Source organism: Euleptes europaea, chromosome 17 (genome assembly GCF_029931775.1).
Source record: "Euleptes europaea isolate rEulEur1 chromosome 17, rEulEur1.hap1, whole genome shotgun sequence".
NCBI lineage: Eukaryota > Metazoa > Chordata > Lepidosauria > Squamata > Sphaerodactylidae > Euleptes > Euleptes europaea.
This window is the reverse complement of record NC_079328.1, coordinates 15,642,594-15,661,481: the sequence shown is the minus strand read 5'-3', so window position 1 is coordinate 15,661,481 and position 18,888 is coordinate 15,642,594. Positions and strand designations below refer to the sequence as shown.

Below are 18,888 nucleotides of genomic sequence, written 5' to 3'. Positions count from 1 at the left end.
GATGACCAATGGAAGCAAGGAAAGGTCTGGTGTCAGCTGAGTGTATGTCAGGGAATATCAGTAGATATACACTTAGAAAGATAATGCAGGGGGTACATATTGAGTCCTGGCCCAAAGTGAATCCTGAGACATTGTTTCCAGTAGAATATAAGAGTTTTGAACAACCCAATCAACCTGCTCTTAAATGTTTCTTTGCAGCTGTTGACTAGTTGCCCTGGAGGGGAATATGTGCCTCCATCTGCGTCAATGGATACATCTGTTCTGTGGGGGCTCAGATGAGCCCCCCTGCAAGATGGTTGCTTCAGGCAGCAGGTTGAGGCACTATTAAAGGGTGACTGATAGTTGCCAGGACCAGTTCCTGATTCGGGAGACACGGATGTCAAAAATGTTCAAAGCAGAAAATCCAGATGGCATAATTTTTTATTTATTTTATTTATTTTGTGATTTATAGCCTGCCCTTCCCGACCGAAGCCAGCTCAGGGTGGGTGATGTCATATAAAAGCATTATACATCAGTAATAAAATTAATCACAAAATCTAAATTTAACAATACCGTTACACACCCATTAGACACATTAACTCAATTACAGACTTTCAGAATTAATTGAAATCAAAACGCACACAACCTCGCAAAGATTTCTTCCAACTCAATTAGCTTTGGGGATTTAATAATCAGCGGCTAGTGGGACTCTGCTTGGCTATGTTACATTGTCCAATATTCCCTGCCCTAGCTTACTAGCAAACAGGGAGACTATTTTATCACTGTTGCTCTTTAAAGCCAAATCGTAGGCGGACAGTCCTTTGGCATTCTTCGTTTTAATATTTGCGTTACATCTGCGAAAAGAGAATAATAGTTACTAGTGTATGTGCTAAGTGCTGTCAAGTCACTTCCGACTCACGGCGATTCCATGAATCAATGCCTCCAAAACATTCTATCATCAGCAGTCTTGCTCAGGTCTTGCAAACCAAGAGTCGTGGCTTCCTTTATAGACTAAAGTCTATCTCATGTTGGGTCTTCCTCTTTTCCTGTTGCCTTCAACTTTTCCTAGCATTATTGTCTTTTCTAGAGCTATATGAAAATTAGCCAGGGCCAGGCTCCCATGCACTAATGATAATGAATACGAAAATCGTTCCATGAAGAATCAGGAATTGAAAATACTTGGCACCCCTTGCAAAATCAGGCCTTTCTCAGCCGCTGCCCATCTTACCCTAGCAAGGCTTCAGTGCAATTCAGTCCCTCCAGTCCCAGCAAGACGGCTTCATGAAGAGCTGTGTTGTTTAGCCTGTTGAAATTATAGGCAAAAGAAAGCATAACGGATAGTGTTGATTGTATTTAAAGCGACACACTTGCTAATAGCCATGAACAAACCATGGTACAGTGGTTCAGCCTTGCCCAAGAGTTGCCAATTACCAGGGCTGCCACTTATCAGGGGAGCAGCCAAAATGGAAAAGGAGCCCCACGAAACACTAGAACTGGGTTGCCTGAAGAAGGGCTCCACAAATGGTTTTTGTATCTGAACCGCTGAGGATTTTTATTCTTTATGCAGCTACTAAGCTCATTGATGAAGAGGCCCAGTGGAGATCCCCTGTATTATGAAGGCGGGAAGAAAAGCTGCCCTGTGCCTGACCATCCCTCCCCCCATGTCTGGATAATAAATGTAAACCCTGATTGGAAAGAGTCAACCTAAGATGGATGACTTACGGTCCTGACTGATGTTCAATATCTGCGCCTTTCTGTGCAAGTACAGGAATGATTTCGTGGTGCTTGTTCAGGACAGCCAACGTCAAAGCAACTTGGTCGTGATTATTGGTGCAGTTAGGATCCGCTCCCTGAAGGGCCATCAAAAAACAATATAATGAAGCTTTTCTCCTCCTTTTAGTGCCCTGTGTGTGTGCCGTCAAGTCACAGTTGACTTATGGCAACCCCATTCAGACATAGAGCTTACTTTAAAAGGTAAAGGTCCCCTGTGCAAGCACCAGGTCATTCCTGACCCATGGGGTGACATCACATCCCGACATTTACTAGGCAGACTTTGTTTACAGGGTGGTTTGCCAGTGCCTTCCCCAGTCATCTTCCCTTTACCCCCAGCAAGCAGGGTACTCATTTTACTGGCCTGGGAAGGCTGGAAGGCCGAGTCAACCTTGAGCCGGCTACCTGAAACCAATTTCCGTTGGGATCGAACTCAGGTCATGAGCAGAGCTTGGTCTGTAGTACTGCAGCTTACCACTCTGCGCCACGGGGCTCTTAGAGCTTACTTTAGGAAGAACTATATGACTAGAGGACCTGTTCATGCTTATGCCTTTCACTGAGGCAATCAATTTCCTTTAACATGAGCGGAACCAAAAACTTTAGGTCAGCAATGTAGGCTTCTTTGTGGCTTATGTCAATTACATTATTTAATTTTTCCTTGGACAATTACTAAGTCCAGCATTTAGAATAATTCATAACAGAAGTACCGACACATTTTGGAATACTACTAAACTCTTACCTCATCAATCAGTTGCTCCACCAAAAAAGGTCGCCCCTCACCTTTTGGACCAACTTCCTGCAGCAGCTGCCTGGATGCAGCCTATTAAGACATCAATAATGAATTATACGCCAATGGTCAAACTGTTTTTATAAATTCAAACAAGCCAAATGGACATCTAACCTGTATGCATTTCTGAAAAACAGCTGCCTTTTCTGAACCCTGAATTGCTGAAAAGAAGCCAAGTTGCCTGTTAAGCATTATCCTCTTGCAGAATAAACCCTGAAGCCTCATTAAATTCAATTTGTCAGATTAGCAATCATGAGCCAATTAAGACATGACTGAGATACTCTGGAGGAAACATTCACATCGGCAAAGTCTTCTGTTTGGCTCAAGTGAGTTCATCGCTTCCCTCTTCCTATCCTGGGAATACCCGTAGATAGCCAGAATGAAGACAAAGTACTCAAACAGTGTCCTGAAAAGATTTCCCAGTGGCCCTTGAATTTCCTAGCATGCCTTGTCGGTAAGCCAGTAAACCCCCCTTTTACAAAGGGTGCATGGCTGGACCACTTTCCCCTTGCTATGTGTCTTTCAGTGTAGCTTCACTGGTGGCTTGGCATGCTTAAATATGGGCTCTCTGCTCAAAACAAAAATTCATTCAATACCCTTTTATTAGGACCAACCAAATTGGCACTTTGGTCACATTATGAGAAGACAAGAGTCACTGGAAAAGACAATTATGCCAAGAAAAGTTGAAGGCAGCAGGAAAAGAGGAAGACCCAACAAGAGATGGATTGACTCTATAAAGGAAGCCACAGCCCTCAATTTGCAAGACCTGAGCAAGGCTGTTAAAGACAGGATGTTTTGGAGGACATTGATTCATAGGGTCGCCATGAGTCAGAAGCAACTTGACAGCACTTAATACATGAACAAACTAGCACAAAACAAAACTGTGCTCAAGCCAGGGTAAGGAGGTTACCATCCACTTCGATGCCACCTCAAGCTGAAGATCCAGAAGAGGCAAAAGCTTCTAAACTACTTGTTGCTTTTTGTAAGAAATTCAATCTACATCATTTTAAAAGGTAAAGGTGGTCCCCTGTGCAAGCACCGGGTCATTACTTACCCATGGGGTGATGTCACATCCCAACATTTACTAGGGAGACTATTTTTACGGGGTGGTTTGCCATTGCCTTCCCTAGTGGTCCACCCTTGACCCAGCAGCAAGCTGAGTCAACCTTGAAGCCGGCTACCTGAAACAGACTTCCGCCAGGAATGAACTCAGGTCGTGAGCAGAGCTTGGACTGCAGTACTGCAGCTTACCACTCTGCACTACAGGGCTCATTTTGCTACCTACTTTACTTTTCTGTAAATTGCTAATAAATTTATAGTCTTGGGGAACTTAATTTTATTTCAAAGGGAGTCTGTTTCCAAGTGATCCTTCTAATGCAGGATGCGTAAACTCAGTCTGATCTGCGATTAATCTAAGAAAACTGGATTCAGTTTGGATCAGGCTTCTAAGCTGGAGGGTTCTGGACTCTTTTGTTTTCATGACCTGGAGGGTTTACCTGATGATGTCATTAGCCAGGGGCTGTGTCCCAGAGCTCTCTGACCCTATTACACTCCTGCTGGTATACGAAGCATGTCTCCTGCTCCCTCCATGCCATGTGTGTGATTTATGATGGTGGTTAAGTAGGAAGGGACAGGCTAGCAATCTCAGGGACCTCCAAGAAACTCTGTTTCAAGAACTTGTGCCACACCCAATGAAGAAACAGAGGAGGGCTAGGAACTAGTGAAGGAGGACCTAGAGGTTTGAAAGTGTTGTTATGCTACCTGTACAACAGTCAAATAATCATCACTGGATTAAAAAACAAAATCCAACCAGTTGAATAATTAAAGATAATGCAAGGGATTCCATTCCTAAGAATAAGAACTGCTAACTGAACAAGGCCAGTAATTGGACAAGGTTAGCAACCTGCTCAAAGTCAGTTCCACTGGCTTCAATAGGACTTATTCCTAGGATCTATGAGCGCAGGATTACAAACAGACAAAACCCCAAGAAAGATACAGGAGATAACAGACTAGTGTGTGGGGGGGGGGAACAGTGGGGCTTACTCCCAGGATAGCATCTGTACGATTGCGCTGAAAGTCAAGAATGGATCTGACTGCCCCCCTGATCTGGGACTACTTTTTTGCTTTTAATGGCTTGTTTTTAATTTAGATATCTTGTTTTGATGATTTTATCATATTGTTTTTACTTGTGAGCTGCCTCAAGCACAGCTCTGGAAAAGCGGAATATAAATATTGTAAATAAAATAATGCAGGAAGTTACTGTCTCCTCTGCCAATGGAGGCAGCAACATAGGCACCCCCGTTCACACACAGGTAAATCCTATACCCACATCCATACCCCTGACAGAAAAACCAGGGTCACTGTGAACTTTTAATGATCAGGGTCACAGGCCCCCCCAACCACCCCCCCAATACTATAAACAAAATACTGAAATGTATTATTGTGGTTAAGAACAGCTTCTTAAATGTATTTTATTATCCCACCATTCGGTTAAGGATCTGAGGGTAGTATACATCCACTCTCCCGCTTCTCACAGAAATCCTGTAAGGTAGACTATGCTGAGAGATGGTGACTGGGCCAAGGTAAGCAAACGGTGAGCTTTTTGGAAGAACAAGAATATGAGTGCAGGTCTCCCAGGTTAAGGTGAATACTTTAGCCCAGGGGTGTCGAACTCATTTGTTTCAAGGGCAGGTATTACATAAATGTCACTTGGTCAGGCCGGGCCATACCTCGCCAGCCCAGATCGGGAAGGGTATATGTGTGGCTGGCTCACAGGCTGAATAAGAGCTCTCAAGGGGCTGGATTTGGCCTGCGGGCCGTATATTTGATACCCCTGCTCTAGCCAGTACATCTATATGCACACACACATATCACGGACGCCCAAAATATAAAGCAGAGTTGTACCTGGTCAGAGATAACTGATTAATTTTACAATGTTACTGGTGAAGGACACAGAGGCTGACAGGGAAGTTATCAGCGCAAGGCCAGGTTTTTGTACACAACATTTTTTACTTGCAGTTTTTAAGGAACAACCAGCTGTTAACCATGTTAAGTCCCATTTGGCAGCCAGGGGTCACTGAAGCTCAAAGAGCTAAAACTTGCCCATGGATCAGTCAGGAAACAGTGGGCAGGACTGATGAACCCTTATGAACATATTTTCAGCCCTGCCCATTCCGGACTATCAGCAAGATCTTTTGAAGTAGCCAGCCTTGCTGAGGGGAGTGGGGATATAGAAAACAGCACGGATATCGGTGTGGCTTATTTTCAGGAGAGCAGTCAGAACAGGGTCAAAAACATGGTCGCGTTTACAGTAACCATGTGTATTGCTTTCATTTGGGAAAACTGTGTGAGAGGAGGGAGTCTTAAGCCCCCTCTCCACATGCAATCGTCATGATCTGAATTAGGCCCCACTTGCATCAGAGCTGAATTCCCAGTGAGACCTCACAAAACAGCATGTGACTGAAAATCCTCGTAACTAACCCCAAACCAGTGTAACATGTAGCTTGGCCCTGACCGTAAACTCAGATACAGAACTCACTTGTGACAATAAAGAACACTACCAAATTATGAACTCATGAAGAAGGAGAAAAAGAAATGGAGCAGAGGCCAAATCATATGCTCAGATTTAGAAAAAGCATGAATAGAAGCAATACTGTTTTCTATATATTCTCCTTCCTCAAAACAGTACTTTGTAAAAACAAAAAAACAAAACAAGATTCCTTTTAAAGCAGACTGGTATCATCATTGCTAATGTTCCAGCCTCCTTCCTACATAAATGAAGCCTTCGTATTAAGAGCAGGTACATGTTTTGAAGGACATTAATTCATGGGGGTCGCCATAAGTCGGAAGCGACTTGATGGCACTTAACATGCACACATACTGAAAGTTTGCCTTCCTTCTCCAGACTTTTCCATGTCCTGGCCATTCTTTGGATTTTTTCTCTGGAACTCAAGATTCTCTGACTTTCTTCATTTGCTAAAACAGAAAACACAACATTAAAATGCAAGTGACATCCATGACAAATTATGGCTATTGTATGGAGAAAGAATTAGGTTTTAAATTCTTTCAGTTGCTGCTTAATGTTTTCTGGGTTAGTCCGTGTTCCAGAATTTTCCATGGTTTTTGTTATACGAATGAACACATGAAGCTGCCTTATACTGAATCAAAATCAGTATTGCCTAAGACTGGCAGTGGCTCTCCAGTGTCTCAGGGTCTCCGACAGAGGTCTTTCACATCACCTCCGACCTGGACCTTTTAACTGGAGATGCCAGGGATTGAACCTGGGACCTTCTGCACGCTGAGCAAATGTTGTGCCACTGAGCCACAGCCCCTCCCAAAAAAACAGATTGTTTTAATGATGGATATTGTACACATGGCCCTGACCTGGATGGCCCAGGCTAGCCTGATCTCGTCATATTTCAGAAGCTAAGCAGGGTCAGCCCTGGTTAGTATTTGGATGGGAGACCACCAAGGAATACCAGGGTTGCTGTGCAGAGGAAGGCAATGGCAAACCACCTCTGTTAGTCTCTTGCCATGAAAACCCCAAAAGGGGTCGCCATAAGTCGGCTGTGACTTGACGGCACTTTACACACACATTGTACACATGAAGCTGCATTATAGTGAATCAGACCATGGGTCCATCAAGGTCAGTACTCTCTACTCAGACTGGCAGCGGCTTTTTAGGGTCTCAGGCAGAGCTCTTTCACATCACCTGATCCTTTTAGCTGGCGATGCCAGGGATTGAACCTGGGACCTTCTGCATGCCAAGCGTATGCTCTACCACTGAGCCACAGCCACCTGCCAACATTACATTTCGGAATCTTTGTTTGTGACTTACTGATTATATATCGATCTTATTTTCTTATTACAGAATGTGCTAGTTTTTGAAAATGATTACATATATATTTTTTAAAACTACTGTGCACATTTCCAAAAGCAAGTGTTCTTGTTCTTTCTCCCTGTTGTCATGATGCACCCTCATGAGCATCCCTCATGGCTCCTGTGACCACCTGCAGCCTTTGATTTGGAGTTCTTGGAGCTCTTCATGTCCCACCTTGCCAAGTGTTTTAAGTGGAACAGCCAGATTTGAGTCCAGTAGCACCTTATAGACCAGCAAGATTTTCGGGGTATGAGCTTTTGCGAGTCGAAGCTCCCTTCTGAACATCTAACTTGTACATTACAAAGGCTGCATTCCCTTGAAACAAATCACCCAGAATACACAAATACTCACCCCAAGTTGCTTTTCTTCCATATAACCCATTTGTATCTCCTCTGCAGGGACTCAAACCATGATAATCAAACAATGCGGTTTTATAAGTCAGTATATCCTGAAGAACCACAAACAGCAGACACCAAATTATACAAAGCAATACTTTTGCAGTGCAGATATGGCAAAGATCATCACTCAAAACACCTTTGATTATGTAAATTTTTGTTGATTATTCAGGACCTTGATTTTATTGACCGTAAAAAAACTAAACGGTAGAACCCTTGTGTGTAAACAGTACAGTACACAACTGGTTTCCCAACTCTAGTTTCATGATTTCAAGCGATAAACCTGTTTCACCCCAACTCACCCCTTTCACATCTATCAGCTTACCAGTAACTCTGCATAGGAATGCACTTTTAGACTTCCACACTGACCTTATTTACAGCAAGCGCATAATTTAGCCGGAGACTGACTTGGTATTCATCCTCATGGACGGTTGCAGATATAAGCTGTAGGAGAAAAAGAAGTGGTTACCATTTATTGAAAAAGAAAGGATGGTTGTTATCAGGCCACCCTTCTCCTTCACCCTCAGGCCTTGTTTCCTTTTACTTTGTGCATCAATTTGAGAATTAACTATATATTTTGCAGAAACAAAGTCAGACCCAGAAAAGCTCCCTGCTCCAATCATCTTCCTACCTTTCCCATCTGAGGCTCTCCAATTAAAGTCCTGAACTCCACGTTGTTCTGAGCATAGCTTCTGAGGTGCTCACACACATGATCTAGTTGCTTCCTCCAGTAACCTAAGAAGAGCAAATTATACCGAGAGAACAGATTACCTCAGGCACAGGTCCTGCTGCACTAGCCACTTGCTGATACAGGCATACTGCCTGCATAGCTTAGTTAGTATCCTATGCACTTCCTGAAGGAAGAGGAGAGACAAATTGCTACTACTTTAACACACCCAAGGATACGTTCCTCCCCTGGGAAAATGAGAAATTCAAGTTCAGTTTTAAGAAGCATTCATTTTAAGATAACGGAATCATCAACATTTCTTCTACCTCTTCCAGGGCTGATGGCTGTGAGCAGAGGCTTGCGGTCGCTCATCTTATGCTGCTTTTCCTTTTGAGAGACCAGCTCACATTCTCTCTTCTCCAAAAATTTCCCAGATGGGTAGAAGAGGCCAACTGTTTGGGTTCCTTGCTCTTTTCTCCCAAGTGGATCAAATTTTGAGGTTGGGAATGCAACAGTGTGTTGCTGCCAATTCTGCAAGCTATTATTCTGATAAAACAGTACAAATTAGAGATAAAAAATGGCAGGTTTCACTTTCCAGTCATAAAAAAAAAATCCCTCCAACATGTTTTTCCCCTAAGAGAGACAGGGTGGTATAGTGGTTAAGAATGGTGGACTCTAATCTGGAGAACCAGGTTTGATTCCCCACTCTTCCACATGAAGCCTGCTAGGTGACCCTGGGCTAGTCACAGTTTTCTCTGCTCTCAGGGAAGGTGATCGTAAGCCCTTTTGAGACTCCTTAAAGGTAAAGTAAAATGGGGTATAAAACCAACTCTTCTTCTAATTAAAAATACTTTCTGAGACCACTCAGATCTCTTCCCTTTGATGTCTGAATGGCTGGTTAGAAATTCTGTATCACTTTTTTGATCACAATTTGTCATATACTAGTAACAATGACAAACAGCCACGCCATTTCAAGCACTTGGCATGAAATACTCCCTAAGACACATCAGCTTATGCCACCTGGGGATATGGACTGATGTCCCAAGTGTGGTGGCTATTTGCTTGTGAAAACTTACCTCAGAAATGACATAGCCATCTCCAGCGCTCAACAAGATGTTGTCCTTACAGCCCGTTCTGTACAGGGGCTCAAGATGAACGCCACAAGTGCCACAGAATTGTGCCCATGGACGGTTGCTTGCGCCGCACTTGAAGCAAGTGAGATAGAGCGGAGGGGGGCTCACCTGAGGAGGAGAGAGACAACCAGACAGAATGTGGATATTCTCTCATATTTCTGGAGACTGTCCAGGCATGAATAAATATTGGTAAAATATTCTTAAAATTATAAGTGAATGTTGCTTATAAAATTGCATGTGCGAAATGAAGTTTTACTGGGGCATATGTTAAAAAAATAGTAAAAAGGGAGCATAAATAGGATCTTGGGGGGGTCTGGCGGAGGCACTTGCACCAGATGCAAGGAGAGGGAGAGCACCAGTGCGAGCATGGGGAGAAGGTGCGCCACCGCACCATGGCACAGGCGCAGCTGCCTGCCCACGGTCCAGCTGGTGCGCACCCCGCCCACCTGCCCTCAGCTTGTACTGGCCACTGCTCTCCCTCTCTTTCTTTCTGCGGGGGCGGCTGCCATGCACCCTTCCCGGAACCTGTCTCTCCACGTCTTCCCCCAGCTCCATGCCCAGCCCCTGGAGCCAGCAGTGCCTGGCTCCAGTATGCGCATGGCACACTCATGCCCTGGGCGCTCCTTCCCCCAGCTCCGTGCCTCAATATTTGGTAAGGAATTTCTTAGTAGCTGCTCTATTCCTTTTGTCTCAAGGTTGTGTGCCTAGAGCATCCCTGAAGGAAACTGGGCTACCTCAGCTCAAATGAAGCTTATGCAAAGCTCTTCCGCAGATCAGCATACCTTCGCTCCACACCAGCCACAGAACTGAGCATCTTGGTCATTAGCCTGACCACACTTTGAACAGGACGTAGTTTTTCTCAAATGGTTGGACAGCAGAGGGGGAACTTCTCTACTAAGTGCAGGCTAAAAACAAACAATAGTAACAATTAGAAAAAAGAAAGAAAAAAATATCTTATCAAGAACCCACACACACACACACAGAAGTCACAGCTCTGTCTCCACAAGACTGAATGAGCTTAGCTAGAAGAAGAAGAGTTGGTTTTTATATGCCGATTTTCTCTACCACTTAAGGCAGAATCAAACTGGCTTACAATCTCCTTCCCCTCCCCACAACAGACACCCTATGAGGTAGGTGAGGCTGAGAGAGTGTGACTAGCCCAAGGTCACCCAGATGGCTTCATGTGTAGGAGTGGGGAAACAACTCCAGTCCACCAGATTAGCCTCTGCTGCTCATGTGGAGGAGTGGGGAATGAAACCCGGTTCTCCAGATCAGAGTCCACCGCTCTAAACCACCTCTCTTAACCACTGCACCATGCTAGCTCTCACACCACGTGTTTCAATAAATCACTTAAGAAGTTTCACTGAAGCTATTAAGGAGTTTAAGCGTTCCTTACTGGTGCAGCATTTTGTCAAAAATAAGATCATCCAAGGAAGCTCAAACAAGACTACAACCCAGAATTCATTGTTTGCCTACCTGGATACTGTGTGCCTGGCATTAACCCCTTTAAATCTAATTCCAACATGCCAAATTAGATAGCACTTTGAGTAATATTTAGATCTGTCATTTGAACAGTGGGGACTGAAAAGCATGTTGCTGGCTGGCCCTGAGTTTCAGAATGGAACATGCAATGGTTGAAGAGATTTTGAGCAGCAGCCTTACCGTTTGTGCATCATGAAGCTGGTTCTCACAGATCACACACTGTTTGACATGAACTGGATTTCCTGATCCACACACCAAACATACTACTCTGCCCTTTAAAATATAGAAAAAACAGATTTCACTAAAAATTGTAAAGCAGGGATGCCAGCAAAGTAGCAATATGTCACATATCCACTGCTTTCCTTGCTGCAGCAGCTTTCCCCCCCTTGTAACCTTTTTCTTTATTGTTGCTGGACATCTCCCTATGCTGAGGTTCAGCATAGAGGACAGGTTTGACGGTCTTGACTTAACTAACGGACAGATTGTAGACACAGCTTCGGGCTGCCAGCTCTGTGGTGACAAGTTTGCCACTTTTCAGGCCCTGATCACATAATGTTACAACAGCTATTAAAATTTATACGTTTCTAATTTTAACACATACAAGTCAATAAACAGCAGGTTCAAAAACATCCATTTAATTCCTCAGCCTCCTCTCTCCCCTTCCCTCCAACATCATCCTGTCAACTTTAGTCCTCTCTATGAAACAATTTAGACTGTGAATGTTCGAACTCATTTGTGCCTTCGGATGCACAACAAAAATAAAAATAAAATCAGCACATTGAATGTCAGGGCAGAAGGAAAAGAAAGAAGAGAGGGGGAGCTAAAATACAGCAGAATAAACACAGGAGACAAACACAAATGCCAGACAGTCCTCACTACTGTCTTGTGGGGGGAAATAGTCTTCACAAAATTTATTTAAACCTTGACTGCAGAATTTAAAAATGGGTGGTACCAACAGAAAGAAAAGAACAAAATATTTAAATGCTGGAAATGACAAGATTCATCTGTAGCAGAAATAAGAGAGCACTAGTGTGGTATAGGAGCGGTCAGCCAGCAGAGACTGAAGTATCCCACTAGTTTCTGGAACACCCCGGGGATCTTAAAATTTAAGATCCCAGTTGACAACTCTGTTGAGATGATGGTGGGAGCCTGGAATAAGAAGCTCCTGCAAACTATTGACCCCCCCATGACTTCTACCACCCCTGAGGCACAATATAGTTCCTTGGTTTACCATGGAGCCTTAGCAGAATGTCTAGTCAGTTTATGGATCATTTTGATCTAGTTGCGGCAATGGTTGTGACAGGATCCTGGGATCTGTGAAGGCTGCCATTTGCCTTCTGGATTCTTGTCCATCCTGGTTACTGAAATCATGTTAGGATCACATCAACGAGTCCCTGATGTCCATCATAAATCAATCACTAACAGTACATCTTTCCATGGACACTAAAACAGGCAGTCACCTGTCCACTACTTAAAAAAACCTATGCTACAGAGGAATGATATGGGCCAGTTATTACCCAGTTTCTAATTTGTCATTCCTGGACAAAATGATAAACAGATGGCAGAAAAACTCCAGATCTTAGACCCTTTTCAGCCTGACTTCAGTCCAGGCTAAGGGATGGAGACAGTGCTGCTGGATTTAGCTGATGATCTCACTTTGAATGTAGACAAGGGCCATGCCTCTTTATGACTCTTACTGGGTCTATCGGTAGCCTCTGATACTGTGGATCACGCTATCTTAAGAACATAAGAAAAGCCATGCTGGATCAGACCAAGGCCCAGCAGTCTGTTCACACAGTGACCAACCAGGTGCCTCTAGGAAGCCCACAAACAAGACGACTGCAGCAGCATTGTCCTGACTGTGTTCCACAGCACCTAATATAATAGGCATGCTCCTCTGATCCTGGAGAGAATAGGTATGCATCATGACTAGTATCTATTTTGACTAGTAGCCATGTATAGCCCTCTCCTCCATGAACATGTCCACTCCCCTCTTAAAGCCTTCCAAATTGACATCCATACCATATCCTGGGGCAGGGAGTTCCACAATTTAACTATGTGTTGTGTGAAAAAATACTTTCTTTTATCTGTTTTGAATCTCTCACCCTCCAGCTTCAGTAGCTGACCCAGCATTCTAGTATTATGAAAGAGGGAGAAAAGTTTCTCCCTGTCCACTCTCCACATACCATGCCATCGTGTTGAGATGTTCGGAAGCAGAAGTAGGAATTAAAAGACGTACTTTGGATTAAGGGCAGGACTCAGAAGGCTGGAGGCCAGCTATCATCAGCGCGGGACCTGCCTTGTGGGGTTCCTCAAGGCACAGTCTTATGCACTATGTCATTCAATCTCCAAATAAAGCACCTAGGGGAAATCATTCATGGTTCTGGAGTAGGCTGTTGTCAATATGGGGCCGACAGCCAGCTCTATAGTTCATAACCCAAACCCCCTGGTGATGCTATAGAGTCCTGAACCAGTGCCTTGCTGCTGTAGTTAAATGGCCAAGGGTGAACAAGTTGAACCTGAACCCTGACAAGACATAGGTAATGCTTGTTGGGGAAGGCTGGAGGTTTTGAAGGACATGGTGCTTCCCACTTTTGATGGGGCCCAGCTGATACTTGCTGACTCAGTTAAGAGCCATAGGGTTATACCAGATTCAGCATTACTGCTGGAGAAGTTAATGCAGCTACAAAAAAGAAAAGAAAAAGCATTAACCTGGAAGACAGCCCCACACATTGACTTGGCTGCTCTAGCCATGTGGATCCATACTATGGCTACCTCAAGGCTAGACTATTGTTACACACTCTACATGGGTCTGCCCTTCAAGTTAACTCAGAAAGTCCAGTTGATATAGAACGCAGTGGCATGATTGCTATTGGGCACTAGGTGGAATGTGCATGTCATACACATTCTGCAGTCACTCCACTGGTTACCAATCAGCTACCAGGTTCAATTCAAGGTACTAGTTATCACCTACAAAACCCTCCTTAATGGCTTTGGGCCCACATACCTGTGGGAACACAGGAGAGGTGCTCCTGTGCCAAGGTAAATAAATAAATAGTGCTGGATTAGGTACAGCCAGGGTCATATCTCACTGGATGACCTTGGGCAATCCGAGGAACTATGTTTACCTCCCTACACTTCTTGGAGGAAAGAAGGAACAAGAACTCCTGAAGTCTGCCATGTTAAATATGTAAAGGTAGTCCCCTGAGCAAGCACTGAGTCATTACTGACCAATGGGGTGACGTCACATCTTGACATTTACTAGGCAGACTATGTCTACAGGGTGAGTCGTTGCCCCCAAAAGATCAGGTTGATAGAATTCATGCAAGCACCCTGCACCCAAATGCTGTGCCAGCAGATGCATAAATGTTAATCATATAACAGTGAACAAGTGAAAAGGTCAACCCACGTTGCCTGCTGCCTCGCAGATCTCTTCCAGCACTGCTTGAGTGCTGAAAGCTGTTGTGGCTGCAGCTGCCCTAGTGGAGCATGCCGCTACTTTAGATGAAAAACAGAGTTGCGCTTACCTGTCACTGCTGTTCATCCAGTGTCTTCTGTGCAGGCTCGCATCGGCCTGGGACTGCACAGAAGACAAGCAGATGAACGGGCAGTGGTTGGATCTCATACGCAAGAGCGATGCATCCTATTGTTCATCTGGCTTCTGAAACTCTTTTGCCCACTGAGGCCAAACGAAAGGCCATGAAAAAAAATTGCAGTGTATTGAATCTAGATGTGTATGGTGTGGTGGATGTCGTTTTATTTATTTATTTATTACTAGCTGTACCCGGCCACGCGTTGCTGTGGCTCAGTCTGGTTAAATGGAAAAGAAAGAAAAGAGAAAGCGCACGTTTCTAATATGTTTAATTTCACAATGCTTGTGGGTATACAATATTTTTTGTGGTTCCATTGTCTGTGCAGATATAGAGATTGTCTGGTTTGCCAACTCTAGAACACGGAACATATAATTGTCCATGTAAGAAGCAATCCGTGTCTAGATCTAAAACGCACAATTCTAAAGATTGGCCCTGAGCTTTGTTGATGGTGATTGCAAACGCCAATCGAATTGGGAATTGCAATCTCTTAAATTGAAATGGCATATCCGTTGGAATCATAGGAATGCGAGGATTGAGGACATCTTCACCTTTGAAAGGTCCTGTCAAGATTTCCTAGTTGCAGTTTGCCACTTCTCTGGTCTCATGCAACTAAACTGAGGAATAAAATCTAGCTAGCTAGCTAGGACTTGACGTCAAGCATGATGTTTGTGGATTTTTGGTCCGGTCTGAGAGCATCCCAGGCACATTTGCCCCCGCAACAAGATGGCAAGACCTTTGAAACTCAGCTGTCCTTGTAATACTCGAGTGTGGCAGAGCTAACACTTACTTAAGAGCTCTTCTGATAAATAACTCTAAAGCAGTCCTTTTCATATGTGCACATTATGCACAGGAGATGGGAGCTTTTCTTTCTGGCAAGAAATCTGAGAGCCTCCCTTTCCTTTGCTTGCCCTTTAATGCATGAATATTAGAGAGATCCTGCTGGAATATGGGCAAGGGAGGAATATGGAGGAAAAGATAATCAAGGCTTGACTTTGATAGGAAACCCAAATGTTTCCCTTTCCTTGATCTGCCTTAGCTTCTCCTAAATATGAAAGTAAGTGAAACTGCAAAACCAGTGAATGTACTTGAGAGAGTGAGCACCATTGAACTGGGAGGAAAGGACATTCATAATTTGGCTCTTAGATTCATGATCTGTATGAGCCTGACTTGAATCCAAGGAGAGACAGGGAGCTTGCCCATCTCCAGCCTTGATCCTGTGTATGATGGACGAAACAACACTGAATTCTTCCAATATATTTCTGCTACTTAATTATATTATGGAGATGCAGGCCTGTAGCCAGTAATGTTATGGTAAAGGAAGATGAGTACACCAAAAGGGGAGGCTATTTAGTATAGCATGTGTTGCTTTAACGTCCAACAGATGGCGCTGTTTTTCAAAAAAAGGATGTTTTTACCTGTCAGAGGTGTGACATCTATATAATAGTAGGTATATAAAAAAATGCGCGTATTCGAATGCAACGTTGTGTCAAAATTTCAAAGCAATCGATGAAGAACTTTAGGAGATTTAAGATTTTGAACAAACGAACATTTACATTTAGATAGATAGATAGATAGATAGATAGATAGATAGATAGATAGATAGATAGATAGATAGACAGACAGACAGACAGACAGATAGATAGATAGAAGATTTAGACTTGTTATCCCACTCTCCCCGACCGAGGCCAGGCTCAGAGCGACTTACAAAGGAAGCATCCTATTACATAATTAAAACTTAAAGCAGCAATTTAAAAGCCCTATAAAGCTATCATCAAATAATATCTTAATTTATAAAGGCACCTCTAAGATGTGAACATAAAACTGCATCTAGGCGAGCAGATGGACGACAACCCGACTGAATAGGGAGAAAATAGTAGCAGTGGAGATTAGGGAGGCCAGCATTTATATATAAGGAACCATAGCTGGCCTCAACCATAGGCCTGGCGGAATAGCTCTGTTTTACAGACCCTGTAGAACTTTTTGGAAGAGCCCTGTGGTGCAGAGTGGTAAAGCTGCAGTACTGCAGTCCAAACTCTGCTCACGACCTGAGTTCGATCCCGACGGAAGTTGGTTTCAGGTAGCCGGCTCAAGGTTGACTCAGCCTTCCATCCTTCCAAGGTCGGTAAAATGAGTACCCAGCTTGCTGGGGGTAAAGGGAAGATGACTGGGGAAGGCACTGGCAAACCACCCCGTAAACAAAGTCTTCCTAGAAAACGTCAGGATGTGACGTCACCCCATGGGTCAGGAATGACCCGGTGCTTGCACAGGGGACCTTTACCTTTAGAAGTCTTTAAGGTCCCGCAGAGCCCTAATCTCACTAGGGAGGCTATTCCACCAGGCAGAGGCCAGGGCCGAGAAAGCACTTGGGACACTCCTCGGGACACCAGCAGGACACTCCTCGGGCCAGGGTTGCATCCCATCTTTTCCTTGGGATGTTTTGTATGAGGGCCTCCTGTGGCAATCTGTTCTGAAAACAAGCGCCCAAAAAATGAGAACAATTTTCATTTCGCAGATAAAGTTACCTTTAAGCAGATGTTTGCTGGAGACTGCAACTGTGGAGTTAGTGGTGTCTCACATACAATGCAAGTTGGTGTGTTCATTGGCACCATAGTTTGGCATTCATCACACAGTCCCATCTGCAGGGGAAGATAACAGCGGTCAAAAATAATTGACACATTTATTCTCATTTTCTTGCCCAAATGGGACACTAAAAAGGATCTTCTAATGGCCCTGCAGCTGGTAGCAGATGCCTACTGGGCATCAACCACTGACAGAAATGAGAAGAAATTACTAAGCACACAGTCATAAAATCTCAAATTCATCCTTAAACCGAATGAATCTGAAGGTTGTTCCACTGGGGCATCTTAGTGATCTGCAAGCCTTTCTTCAGCTCAAGGCAACTGTAAGATTTGCTGTGGGCATCTGCCCGGTTATCCAAATAGCCTCTATACACAAATATATTGTTTCTTTCTGCCATTAGCAGCAAGGAGGTAAACTGTTTTAGCAGAAAGTGGATAGAAGCAGAATAGGAACAGGGTACTGGCAAAACATTTCATCCACATTCATCACTTAAGCTTCCAGCATTTATTTATTTAAAACATTCAATAGCTGCCTTTCTTCTTACTGAACTGTAGGTGGCTTACAAACATACATAAAACACAATAAAATACATTAAAAACATCAAACCAAAATTTAAAATCACTACTCAGGACTGCTACTGAGCTTAACCAAAGGCTGTCCTTAATAGCTTGGGGGTCACATTGGGGGAAGGGGGGGGAATTCACCTTCATGACTACCCTGAAGATAAATTGTATGACCTATAAGGAAGCCCTCTCTGCAGTGTTTTAACTGCAGTTAAAGGGTTTTGGACCAATTGGGTTGCTTAGCCAGCCACCCCTGTGTATATGGGGATGAAGAACATCTACAGGTGAGTAAGCTTGTTGTTTTAAAATTAAGCATGAATTCTTCCAAAAAATAGAACTAAAGATAGAAGTATTAATAAATATACCTGTTCACATGGGAGGCATATTTTTACTGGTCTGCTATGGTCTCTCTTCCTTTCCTGCCACTATATTTTCTCACACAGCTTTATTTTTTAAACCTCTTATTTTGTATTTCCTTTCTTCATTGAATGTTCAACAAATGCTGCATTTGTTGCCATAAAATTACCAAATAACTCTAAACTAAAAAAATAATAATTAAAAAACCAGGCCCGTCACTATTTCCTAGTAAGTTCTATGCAAAAAAAGTGTTCAACATTACACTATACTGTGAAGAAATCTTGTTTAACGGAAAAAGCTGTTTCCCCACATTTTGCTGCCCTGTAATTGCTAGCCTTTTAAATTCGTCCAGGAAATATAGTTTATTGAGGCTGATTTTTTTTAAACAGAGGAGTTTCTCACTATATTTTTTGTTGCTCACCTGAGCATCTTTAGGAGATGGGAGGCTGTATCCAGGCACAGGCGGGATCAATGAACCACAATCCTGACAGAAACGAGCAAACGGATCTAACAAGTGAGGAGCCAGGCACTGTGCACACCTAGAAAAATGACTGCGAGTCAAATGGAAAATTACCAAAATCAAGTGTAATGAGATGACTGGTAGTTATTCTGGTGGATCCCCATGCTTTGGGTACTAGGTCTCCCAGGCTAGGGACAAAACTAAAGTAGTTTAAAGCAATACCCCTGCACTCTGTATCAACAA

At 43.6% G+C, this 18,888-nt stretch overlaps 1 protein-coding gene across 1 annotated transcript in view; it reads right to left on the bottom strand.

Moving 5' to 3' along the window:
- Window positions 1-687: 687 nt before the first annotated feature.
- The window catches only part of DZANK1 (double zinc ribbon and ankyrin repeat domains 1), a 34,048-nt gene continuing 15,847 nt past the window's right edge, over window positions 688-18,888 (bottom strand). Inside the window, exons 8-21 of the mRNA XM_056862713.1 lie at window positions 18,607-18,724; window positions 17,208-17,321; window positions 11,273-11,365; window positions 10,393-10,515; window positions 9,554-9,718; window positions 8,804-9,023; window positions 8,442-8,545; window positions 8,180-8,254; window positions 7,767-7,863; window positions 6,417-6,511; window positions 2,489-2,569; window positions 1,702-1,829; window positions 1,208-1,282; window positions 688-833 (exon numbers count right to left, since the gene is read on the bottom strand). Of these exons, the coding sequence (XP_056718691.1) occupies window positions 698-833; window positions 1,208-1,282; window positions 1,702-1,829; window positions 2,489-2,569; window positions 6,417-6,511; window positions 7,767-7,863; window positions 8,180-8,254; window positions 8,442-8,545; window positions 8,804-9,023; window positions 9,554-9,718; window positions 10,393-10,515; window positions 11,273-11,365; window positions 17,208-17,321; window positions 18,607-18,724 (1,624 nt within the window). The 3' untranslated portion in view covers window positions 688-697. The remainder of the gene's footprint in view (window positions 834-1,207; window positions 1,283-1,701; window positions 1,830-2,488; window positions 2,570-6,416; window positions 6,512-7,766; window positions 7,864-8,179; window positions 8,255-8,441; window positions 8,546-8,803; window positions 9,024-9,553; window positions 9,719-10,392; window positions 10,516-11,272; window positions 11,366-17,207; window positions 17,322-18,606; window positions 18,725-18,888) is intronic.